The following is a 13,026-nucleotide window of genomic DNA, read 5'->3' on the forward strand; positions in this document are numbered from 1 at the left end:
ATGGATTCTGCTCCGGATAGAGTCATGGGTGGAGGAGCAGAGGGACTTACAGTGGAAAAAATACCCTGGGAAAGGATCACACCTGTTTGCAGCTTTTGAGGAGCAATAAGTTTTGACCTGCTATTCTAGCATGCTACTATGGTTGATGCCTGATATATTTTTTTAATTGCTGAAGAACTTGATGAACTGCTGCCAAGAAGCCCATAAGGAAGATTATCTACAAGCCAGTGAGGGCCACCTCATTCTTCAAGAAGGACATTAATAGCGAAAAACTAAACAATTATAACTGAAATGAAGGTCTTCTCAAAGATGCTCTCAGAAATGCCAATGACAGGCTTAAGTCAGAAGGTGAATACTATGGTAATCAGCAAAGGATCTTTCTGCTAGTGGAAATCTTGATCTGTATGCAGCAAAAAAATTCAGAACTGATGATTGCTGTACTTTTGAGTGATCAGAACTTGAAAGTATCAGATGAAATATCAGGTTCATCTGTTATTGCCTTACTGGAATTTCTTTTATAATTTAAGATTTACTGCCAACAGTTTTAAGAGATTTCATCTGTGAGAAATGTAAGGCTGGCCCTTGGAGCAATACCACAAAGTGGGAAGAAAAGGGTGGGTGGTTCCATCATCTCAACATGGTGCTTCCACCCCCAGATAAGCGTCACGTATGTCTTACCACCTTTGTTATTATGACCAGCATGGCATTCATGGATGCTTACCTGGTAGAGCAGAACCAAGGGCCTCGTAAAATTGGTGTCTGCATCATTGTCCTGGTAGGAGACATTTGTTTTTTGATTGTGCTGCGCTACGTGGCGGTCTGGGTGGGGGCTGAGGTGAAGACAGCCAAACGGGGCTATGCTATGATTCTTTGGTTCCTCTATATCTTTGTGCTGGAAATCAAACTGTATTTTATATTCCAGAACTATAAGGCTGACAAGAGAAATCTGGAGACAGTGGCTAGAAAGGCACTGACCTTGCTTCTCTCCATTTGTGTGCCAGGATTGTACCTAGTGCTAGTAGCCTTGGACAGCATGGAATATATACGTACCTTTCGGAAGAAAGAGGATTTGCGAGGTCGTCTCTTCTGGGTGGCCTTGGACTTATTGGATATCTTAGATATTCAAGCCAACCTGTGGGAGCCACACAAGACTGGTCTGCCAATCTGGGCAGAAGGACTCATGTTCTTCTATTGCTACATATTGCTCCTGATCCTGCCCTGTGTTTCCTTGAGTGAAATTAGCATGCAAGGAGAGCATATTGCTCCCCAGAAAATGATGCTCTACCCTGTCCTGAGCCTGGTGACCATAAACATGGTTACCATATTCATCCGAGCCATTAATATGGTCCTATTTCAAGACAGCAGAGTCTCTACAATCTTTATTGGCAAGAATATAATTGCCATTGCTACCAAGGTCTGCACATTCCTAGAGTACAAGAAGCAAGTGAAGGAGTTCCCACAAAATGCCATTGCACTTGAGCTCCAGCAGAACTCAGTGCCCCACAATCAGACCCTCCACAGTACACAAGGCCTTCCTCATGAACCATCCCCCACCAGGGAGATTTTGGACACATGATGGGCCTCTTCTTAAACATCAGCATTGGTTCTTGTTTTCTTGGGTGGAGGGAAGGGGCGAAGAAATAATTCTGCTCTCATCCCAGCATAGGGAGCTGCTTCCAGCACAAGATTTTAACAAATGGAGGAACATCCCCTGCAACTCAGGTATTTCCTAGGGGCCCTCTGGAAAGAAAGCAAAACCAATGGACCTTCCAAGCAGAACCTCATCCACTCCAGCATCTGATCTTTTCTATCTGTTTGTTATCTGTGCTTCAACTTGTAAGGAATGATAATTTTTGTTATCACAACATTTTTTTAAAGAAAGAGACAGGGCGGGATGGGGCAGGATGGGAGAATCAGGACTGGCACTTCAGTCAGCGCACCAGTATATTGAATCCTATTGGAAATGTTTGTTGTGTTTACAGTTTCAAAGAAAACAAAAACAACAAAAAAAGATCCTGTAAAGTCGCTGCAGAAGACTGGATTTTGGACAGTTTTTTAAATCTCTGCTAAGTAGATCTTTTGTTCTGTTCAGTTCTACTTAGCAAGCAGCAGCCTGACTCATTTCACCAGGAAAGTTCTAACATTGCCAAAGTCTTCAGCCAGCCCTTCAAAGAATCTTGTTAAACATCACGTCTCATATTTTAAGAACATTCTGTTATAAATCATTTATAAAATGATTCGGTGCAAGATTTCTGTTTTTCGAAAAAACAAGTATTTCTGTTTCATTCACACGTATGCACACTTCAGTTCTGATGGCATGAAGTTCCAGAGTATTTCAGGCTACACTGAGCTGGGGAGATATACAGGTAGCACTATAAATGGAAACTGAAATTTTTAGAATGATGAACATTCACTTTTATTCCAGCAGCAGCTTAGTTTATAACTGTGCTGCTTTTATATGAACTACACAGGCTGCCTTTAAAATAAGGCATAGGATAAATAAGGTATCATTGCCCTTTAGGCAAGAACTATTGGGACACAAAACAGAGCAACAGTTTCCCAGCAAAAAACAACGCACAAGCCTGAAAGCAATGCAAGACTATTTTTTTTTCGCAGTGATGTCTCATTTGCTCACTGGTGTCTTGATTACATACCCAACAGATTTTTCCAGTGAATATCAATTCTGCATTGGATATGTCATTTGGCCCTGCTTGTCTATTCCTCATTTAGCAACTTGAAACAAGGAATCAAATTTGGTCTCTTGCCATAATATCCCCATAAAAATATATAGTCGATCTTACAGTGCTGGGATTTACTATATGCTTTTAAAGCTCAGTCTTGTCATTAGGTAACTGTATGAACATTTGGCCTACACATCGAAACTATTCAACTTGTTCATTATAGTGGAGAATCAAAGCAAAAGAACTGGCAGAAGAGAGTCTTAAACATTCCTGCTGTATAAAGTAGACATTCTCTCAGCCAAAAAACAACAACAAAAAACAGTGGAGAGGAATGTAGATGGAAGAGGCAGTAGGAACTTATGTTTTGAAGGTATTACATATCCCGAAACGTGCAAAAGGATAATGCAGTCTTGCTCTGCATGGACCTGGGGTAAGGTATTGGGCATTAACCAAGTCACTACCTACACTGGACTTACTGCTTTTACCAGTTTACTAATTTTAGATTCCCAAAACATGTTCAGGGTGTTGCTATCCCATGAAGATTCTTAGTGGATTTCATTATTTTGTCAATCATCTGTGTGATGCAGCTCCAAAGAGTTTAGTCACCTAGGCCTTTGCATTTTATTTTGTTTGAAGATCATTCTCTTTGTATCTAATAAAGGGGTTCTGGACCCCCACCCACCAAGCATTTTCTTTTACATGTATATTTTCCTTTTGTGGTCATTGTTGCTCTTGCTTTACTACCCAGAAATTAGCATGACCTCTGTTAACACCAAAAGTAAGAACAGTGGGTTAACTTTTGAACAAAAAGTCTTCGTTTGCTTTCTAGTTTATGCGAATAGGACATTAATTGATTAGAGCAGACAAGATCCATAAACCACTTTGTGACAAGGAACCCTTTCAACATACGTTCATCAAAAGGGTGTAGTTTTTTTTTTAAAAAATGTGGTTCAATAATTTGAGAAAGTACAAGAAAAATAACTGATTCCAAATAGCTTTTCATGTGCCACAAAGTAGCGCTAGAAAGGCCAATGATGATATCCATAAATAAGGATTTTATTTTATCAAGCCAACTCCTAATTCTATTGGGCTATCGTAGGTTTTCTATGCAAAATATATAATATAATTATAATAAAATATAGTAGGATTTTTTTCATTATATTATATTGAATTATATTTTAATTAAATATATTTGTTATGATATATGATATAAGAGGGTAACCAATCTTCACAACCTTTAGGACCTAATTCCAGGCATAAACCACTAGATAACCAGTGAAATGAGGTAAGGAGTAAAGAGAAACAAAGAAGAAAAAATTAAGTGGAAATGAGATGTATGAAGCATACCAAAGGTAAGTCACAAAGGACTTAAATGCCTATACATGAATGCTCAAAGTTTAGGGAACAAACATGGTGACCTCAAAATACTAGTATATGAGGGCAAGTATGCTATAGTTCCCATTACAGAAACTTGGTGGGATGAAACTCATGACTGGAATGTACTAATAGAAGGATACAAACTGTTCAAAAGAAACGGACCTAACAAAATAGGAGGTAGAGTTGCATTATATGTTAGAGATCATTTTCTACAGAGATGCACACAACAAAGGATGGAAGTCTTCTAGAATGCATATGGGTCAACATAAAAGGGGGGGAAAGTAATATTTCCATAGGTGTGTGCTACAGGCCACGCAACCAAGTAGAAGAAATAGATGAACTTTTTGCTATTCAGTTAACAAATGTATATAGGAAACACACCACAGTAGTAATGGGGGACTTTAAGTATCCTGATATCAATTGGGAGGCAAACTCTGCAGCAAGTGGAAGATGGAACAGATTCTTGACCCACCTAGCTGACAATTTCATCACCCAAAAGATAGAAGAGGCAACTACGGGGACAATTATATTGGACCTTATTTTTACCAACAGCAAAGAAGTGATAGAGCAGATTGAAATTGCAGGAACTTTAGGGGAGAGTGACTGTGTCATGTTAAGACTACAATATAAAACAGACAGAAGCAACAGAACATAATGAAACCAGTGTCTTAGATTTTTAAAAGAGCTAATTTTAACAAACTCAGCTTGGGAAAGATACTATGGATGAAAATCTTAAAGAGCAAATTGACTCAAGAAGCTTGGGAAACTCAGAAAAATATGGTTATAAAAGCCTAGTCCAATTCAATACCGCTAAAAAAGAAAAACAAGAAAACCAAAAAAAAGCCAGCATGGTTGCACCAAGAATTCTCATACCAACTGAGAGAAAAAAGGGATAAGCACAAAAAATGGAAAGAGGGACACATAACTAAGGCAGAATACCAACAAATATCCTGAACATGCAAAGATGAAGTTAGGAAAGCTAAGGGTTTGAACAATGTAAGACTTGCAACAAATGTCAAAAACAATTTTAAAAGTTTCTTTGAACTCATAAAAAACAAGAAAAAAGTCAAAGAAACAATTAATGGGAAAAGATCGCAAAGAAGTAACAGGCAGTAGAGAAAAAGCAGAACTGCTTAATTCATACTTTGCATCTGTCTTCAAGCAAAAAGAAAACAATGCTCAACTTACCAGAAACAGAATTGTAAATGACAGGTTAGGAATGCAAATTAAAATATGCAAAAATAAGGTAAGGGAACACCTGTCAGTTCTAAACAGATTCAAATCGCCAGGTCGTGATGGACTACATCCCAGAGTTCTGAAGGAACTGACAGACATGATTTCAGAACAATTGAAACATATCTTTCAACGTTCTTGGAGCACCAGGGAACTACCAGAGGACTAGAAAAGAGCTGATGTGATTCCCATCTTCAAAAAAGCAGGGGGGGGGAAACCAGATCCAGCCTGACATACCTGGGAAGATCTTGGAAAAGATAATCAAGGAGCAAATCTTCAAACACCTACAAGCAAATAAAGCCAACATGGGTTCATCAAAGCAACAAGCCAACAGATTCATCAAAAACAGATCATGCCAAACAAATCTTATTTCATTCTTTGACAAAGTGACTAAATTAGTGGATCAGTGAAAAGCTGTGGACATAGTATGCATAGATCTCAGTAAAACATTTGATAAAGTAGACCATAGCCTACTTCTTGGTAAACTAGAAAAATGTCGGATAGACAGCATCACCACCAGATTGATTTGTAACTGACTTACAAATTGTACTCAACAGAACTACATCTACATGGAGGGAAGTAAGCAGTGAGGTACAACAGGTTCATTTGGGGCCAATACTCTTCAATATCTTCATAAATGATCTAGATGAGGGACTAGAAAGAGAACTCATCAAATTTGCAGATGGCATTAAACTGGCAGAAATAGCCAACACCCCAGGAGATAAGTTCAAGTTCCAAAAACATCTTGACAGACTTGAACATATCTATCTAACAAAATGAAATTCAACATAAATGAAACTAAGGTTTTACATTTAGGCAAGAAAAACCAACTGTATAGATACAGACTAGGTGAAACTTGGCTTAATGCCAGTAATTGTGAGAAGGATCTTGGAGTACTAGTGGACAATCAGTTAAATATGAACCAACAGTATGCGGCCACCACCAAAAAAGCCAATGCAGTACTAGGCTGCATTAATAGAGGAATAGAATCAAGGATCACGTGAAGTTCTAGTACCACTTTACAAAGCCTTAGTAAGACCACACTTGGAATACTGCATCCAGTTCTGGTCACCACAATATAAAAGATGTTGAGACTTTCCAGAATGCAGAGAAGAGCAACAAGAATTATTAGGGGGTTAGAGGCTAAAACATATGAAGAATAGTTACAGGAATTGAGTATGTTTAGTTTAATGAAAAGAAGGATTAGCGGAGACATGATAGCAGTGTTCCAATATCTGAGGGGCTCCTACAAACACAAGAGGGTAAAATTATTTTCCAAAGCACCGAAAAACAATGGAAACTAACCAAGGAGAGAAACTGACAAGTTGAAAAAAAAGAGGCAGGTAGCTGCCAAATTTGGCATTATATGGATTTTCGAGCTGGATGTTGATGAAGCAACCTAGAACTAAGGAGAACTTTCCTAACGGTGAGAGCAATCATTTCATTTCATTTCATTTCATTTATTTGATTTCTATACCGCCCTTCTCCCTAGGGACTCAGGGCGGTTCACAGGGCATATATAAATAGCTATACAAAAATTAAAAGAGAATTAAACCATGCCCAATTAAAATACAACAATAATAGAATAATAAAAACCAATTAAAAACCCATATTCCCCATCAGGCCAGACCAGCTAACTCAAACAAGTGGGTCTTCAACCCGCGACGGAAGGATCGGAGGTCCGATATCATCCGGAGCTCAACCGGCAGTTGGTTCCATAATGCCGGAGCACCCACAGAGAAGGCCCTCCCCCTGGGGGCCACCAGTCAACATTCCCTGACCGGAGGCACCCTGAGGAGGCCCTCTCTGTGGGCACGCACAGGGCGGAGGGGAGTTGACGCCGGCAGCAGGTGGTCCTCGAGGTATCCCGGACCCATGCCATGTAAGGACTTAAAGATCATAATCAACCAATGGAACAGCTTGCCTTCAGAAGTTGTGGGTGCTCCATAATTGGAAGCTTTCAAAAAGAGACTGGACAACCATTTTTCTGAAATGGTATAGGATCTCCTGCTCGAGCAGGGGGTTGGATTAGAATAGAGGTCTCCAACCTATCTTAGTTGGTGGACTGCATGTGCGCACACACAAATGGGGCTGCAAGCATGCGTGATGCAAATGGGGCAGTGCTAGCACCCAAGTGATACTTGCTAGCACCGCCTTGTTTTTGCCATGCAGGCGCTAACACTGACCCTTTTTTTGCTGCATGGTGCCCCATTTTCGCCATGCAGTACCCCATTTTCGCCATGCAGTGCCCCATTTTCACTGCGTGGCACCCCATTTGCATAGTGGTAGTGGTGCTAGCACAAGTGGGAGTGAGCACATGCACACACATACATACACTGGCCAGCTTGTTCCGCAGCCCACTGGCCAGCAGCCCACGTCCCAGTAGTGGGACGTGGCCCACAGATTAGAAGACACCAAAGTACTTTCCAACTCTATTATTCTACATTCCATGTTTTAAGGCATCATAACATAACGTAACATAACGTAACATAACGTAATGTAACATAGCATAGCATAGCATAACATATAGCATAGCATAGCATAGCATAGCATAGCATAGCATAACAACATAACATGCAGGATATTTTTCCTTATATCCTTGTGCTCTTGTAGGAAATTATTATGGGAATTTTTTTTGTTAAAAGCTCATTAGCTGTAGTCTTTGATCAGAGACCTTGGCCTTATAATATAAATACCGATGTGTTGTATCAAGCATAACCAATAAGGCACATAGTCAGATAATACAAATGTTTTTATTAAAACTATACTGACTTATACTAAGCTCATATATTCTACTCAATATCCATCTACTAGAGGCCAGGGCTTTTTTTCTCATAGAACGCTCAGAATGGAGTTCCGGCACCTTTTTTGGATGGAACCTTGTAGGGTAGGCAAGGCAGGTTGTATGACATGTGTGAGTTCCCGCACCTTTTTCTTTTACAAAACAAGCACTGCTAGAGGCAATATGGAGAGGAATAATGGCAGAGTCCCCAGGTCAGAGAAACAAGCCCCACCTAAAAAATGAACCTGAATTTTATAACATCTTGAATAATATGATGACTTTATACCAGAACCTTATAATATCTAAACAAATTTTGCAGGAATATCAAAACAAAACCGATGTCCCTGAGATGATTCATTAGTTAAGTCCAACAATAAAATAAATATATGGTGCAAACAGCTAAAATACTGGTAAAAATATGTAAGCAGAAATAGAATGAAGAATAAACTGACAGAAATTGACAAAGAACAAGAAAATAAAATGTCAGCAGCCTTAAAGCCAATTAGCAGACTCTTGAAATAAAGATAAAAATGAACAGATTTTTTTCTGAGATCTTATCAACATACATTGTCAATCCTATCAGATAAACCAGACAGAAAACACTACTGGACGAGCTAATTCTACTTTATTGTAAACCTACATTAATGTAACCTTGTAACTCTAAAAGTAGAAATCTTCCACTGCCACTTTCAATCACCTAATCAAGTTTCCTAAGTTTCTTCCTCTGACTGTTAATAAACTCATGTGAGTCGAGTGTCTGGTGGATAAGGATGGACATGTCGTATCCCCATTTGAGAGGTGGATGAGAATGATGGGGAGCAAATTCAACTCAGTCTTGCGAGAACCCCAAATGATAAACAACAGTACTGAAGGTTTTGTTGGTTTTGAAAACTTATATAATACTCCAGAAACAGACTATTAGCTATTGAATGAGACACATCCTTAAGTTAAGGAAAAGTTGAATAATAATAATAATAATAATAATAATAATAATAATAATAATAATAATAATAATAATAATAATAATAATAATAATAATAATAATAATAATAATAATTTTATTTGTATACCGCCCTTCTCCCGAAGGACTCAGGGCGGTGAACAGGGAAATATATACTAAAATACAAAGTTACAAAAATTAAAAAAAATTAAACATAATGCCCAATACAAACCACAATAAATACAGTACGTTAAAAGCAATAATAAAACCCAAACCCATCAGGCCAGGCCGGCTTGTTCAAACAAGTAGGTCTTTAGATCACGCCGGAAGGAGCGAAGGTCGGGCGCCATTTGGAGCTCAACCGGTAAGCGGTTCCACAAGTCCGGCGCACCCACAGAGAAGGCCCTCCCCCTGGGGGCCACCAGACGGCATTCTCTCACCGGTGGCACCCTGAGGAGGCCCTCTCTGTGGGAGCACACTGGGCGGAGGGAAGTTGATGCCGGCCGCAGGTGCTCCCTAAGGTATTCCGGACCCATGCCATGTAGGGCTTTAAAGGTCATTACCAGCACCTTGAATCTGAGATCTTATCAACATACATTGTCAATCCTATCAGATAAACCACACAGAAAACACTTTAGCTGCTGCTTAGGTCAAATGAAGCATTTTAATTTCCCATTACACTACTCAAGAAAATTCATCCAAATATGTCCATAAACTATTAGTATAATAGGTTGCAAATATTGGAGGGCTCAGTCAACAACAGATGTTTCAGGAGCTCTTGAAAGTTCAGGTCTGTTGAGATAGGCCAAAAGTGAATATAAGAAAAGAGTGTCCTGGTCAACTTCTCGTAATGCCTTGACTGTTCTTCAAAGTTGGCCCAAAGTTATAACTTAATGTCGCAACCGACTACCTATTAGATATTTTCAAACTTGTGCCATAAAATAAATCTTAGCATTAACTCTGATTTCAGAAGAGCCAACTGACATGAATACTAGTCATAAGGTGATCTATCAGTGCATCTGAAACCTAATGGTAATGGAATCAAATAATAAATTTAACCTAATGGGGAGTTATGAAAGACATGAGTGTTATCACTTGAACAAGCAAAAAGACATTCTTAGTGATCAAGTTGAGAAATAAGGTGGAGATGGGGGGGTAACAACTGTAATTTGCTATATAAAAGGAAAGGCCCCTTAATTTATTGATAAGGGGAAGCTTATCTAGGACCTGCCCTAATTGATCAGACATTAAAAGTGGTGGCAGGAAGCTTGTAAGATTCTGTTAATGTAGCCTTACAATAAAGTAGTATTAGCTCACTGAATTGTGTTTCCTGTCTGGTTTACTCAGGAGGAATGACATCATCCCAGTTAGGCATACCAGATCTGAGCTGCACAACCCTAGAAGATAGCAAAAGACATAAAATCAGACAACCCTTGCCTACCCTCTCTTATGTACCTCAGATCTGGAGTACCTAAATATGGGATGGGGTACCCCCAAATTAAATATGCTTGGCAATATGGGTACTTCTGTACTTCCGCCAGGCAAGTAAGAAGCCTATAGATCAATGCTATAAATAAGTTCATTGTGAGACATCTAAATTGCTCTCATCCTCACATATTGCTGTGATTTATTTGTTGAGTTGAATAGAATAGAAAATTGGTGCTCTCAGCAGTTACCATGGTTACTGATGCCAGCAAGTCCAGATGCACATTCTAATGACTGCTCTGTCTCACTGTTTATGGGGGGGAAATATCAACCCATAGAAAGTGCATTTTCAAAATGGCAAAGAATGCAAGTGTTAGGATATACAAGCAGAACAGATGGCTTTATTGTCATGGCAACAAGGCTATCTGGAGGGCTCCTTCAGTGCTGGAGTAGAGGACTAGTCAAATATAAGATTGCCTCTGCAAAAAAACACAGACAATAGCATGCATTTATGGGATAGCCATTTATTTGTATGGATATATTCTTATATTATTTCCAATATCCCATTTTTACTTATTTTGGATGCTTTGTTGTGCAATTGCCCTATTTATTTTCTTTATACTAGTGTACTGATTTTATCTGAAATCATCATAGATTTTTCCACATCAGCATTCTCAATATCTTTTTGATGTAGCTGTCAGAAACATCCATCAGGAAGGGCAGCCACCATCTCAGCATCTGGTTATTAGAATTATGTGCTCCAAGCTACTAAACTATAAAGATTTAATCTGGATTTGTTGCTGCTTGTCCACCATCTTGCCCACTTTAGATTTGTTTCATTGGCTAACAAAAATTACATTTATTTATTAAGTTTTTCTACAAGAGTAGTTGGCAGCAAACCAATTTAATATACAACCACCACAACAATGTAGGAACTTGTAATTCAAAAAATTTAAAATAAAACATTTGCATCATAAAAGCCGTATTTGCCAACATGTCATAATCAGAAATGAGGCTGTGGTTTGGCCAGTGTTCTGTATATAATGTAATACACAATATTTTATAAATTTGTGTATTTATTCATAAGTTTCTTTAGGTACATAAGAATAGATCCAAGTAAAACATTAACAACAGGTTCAATCAGTATTTGGTGCTGTGGAAACAGTCTTCCAAAAGATTGTTCCCAGAAGGCTATCTTACTCAGTGAAAGTGATTTTTTTAAAATAACCAAATATTATTTGTTATAATATGCTTCCAAATGAATATTTTTGAAACAATTTCACTGCCTGAAGACACACCAGAAATTTCTATTTCAGTATGCTGACAACTGAGTTGTACGCCTCTCTGAAGGATTTTTTTTTATCCCATTTATATCCCGCCCTTCTCCGAAGAGTCAGGGCGGCTTACAATTTAAAGCACAAATCAATGTGCTTAGCAATAGCCTTCATTCTATGTATATGCCTCCTTATTAGGGCTTTCGCCCCCCCCCAGCGGCATTATTACAAAGTCAGCTTATTGCCCCCAACAATCTGGGTCCTCATTTTACCTACCTCGGAAGGATGGAAAGCTGAGTCAACGCTGAGCCTGGTGGGATGCGAACCTGCACTAATTGCAGGCAGCTGGTGTTACTTAAGGAGGCATTAGCCCACTGCTCCACCAAGGCTCCTTGAAGTTGTTTGAATTTCCACATTTCCCCTCTACTTCTTAGGGCTCCTATGAATCTCGCATGGAATGCTGTTCTGAGGAATAACAAATACATTTCACTTTAATTACATAAATTCTTTTTCTGAATGACTTAACACATTTTCTGTCCTATCCTTTTTTTATTGAAAAGTTTTACAGTACATTTTATGTTTAACAATCCCCCCTCCCCCCACCCCTACCTAACCCTCCCTATCCCTCCCCCCCATTCCCCCCCCCCGACTTCCCAGAGCTAAGTACAAGGTATAAAAACAAAGAACAATCATAAACATCCATATGCTAACAACAATAAACTATTAATTCTATCGCCCTCTAGCTCATATAAGGTAACTACAAGCCATATTAATACTACATATAAAAAGAAAAAGAAAAGAAAAAAGAAAAGAAAACTTATTCAAATGCTAAATGAAACTTTTTAGTCCCATATTTGTTCTGGATATAATCAATCCATTTTTTCCACTCCATAATATAACGTTCTTGCGAATGATCTTTCAAGTAAGCCGAGATCTTTGCCATTTCCGCCAGGTCAGAAACCTTTAGAGTCCATTCTTCTATAGTCGGCAGTTCCTCCTTCTTCCAATATTGACCTATTAAGAGTCTTGCTGCTGTAATTAAATTCAACATCAACTTAGTGTCCACAACAGTAGCATCTGTAATTATGCCCAACAAAAACAATTGCGGACAAAACTTTATCCTTTGCTTAAAGATCTTCTGCATATTCCACCAAATTTTTATCCAAAAAGCCTTAACCTTTTTGCAGGTCCACCATATATGAAAATACGTTGCATCTTCGCCACCACACCTCCAACATTTTGGCTGATAGTTCGGATACATACTTGCAAGCTTTTTAGGATCTAAATGCCATCTATAAAACATTTTATAAAAGT

The 13,026-nt window shown here is 38.7% G+C and overlaps 1 protein-coding gene across 1 annotated transcript; it reads left to right on the forward strand.

The window, feature by feature from the left end:
- Nucleotides 1-637: 637 nt before the first annotated feature.
- TMEM121 (transmembrane protein 121) lies at nt 638-1,576 on the forward strand (the record flags this gene model as incomplete). Its single annotated transcript, XM_083357627.1, has 1 exon — nt 638-1,576. One exon carries the CDS (start codon nt 638-640, stop codon nt 1,574-1,576), a length of 939 nt encoding a protein of 312 aa, XP_083213753.1.
- Between the last annotated feature and the right edge of the window lie 11,450 nt (nt 1,577-13,026).

Source organism: Vipera ursinii (assembly GCF_947247035.1).
Source record: "Vipera ursinii genome assembly, chromosome: 3".
In the NCBI taxonomy this organism is placed as follows: domain Eukaryota; kingdom Metazoa; phylum Chordata; class Lepidosauria; order Squamata; family Viperidae; genus Vipera; species Vipera ursinii.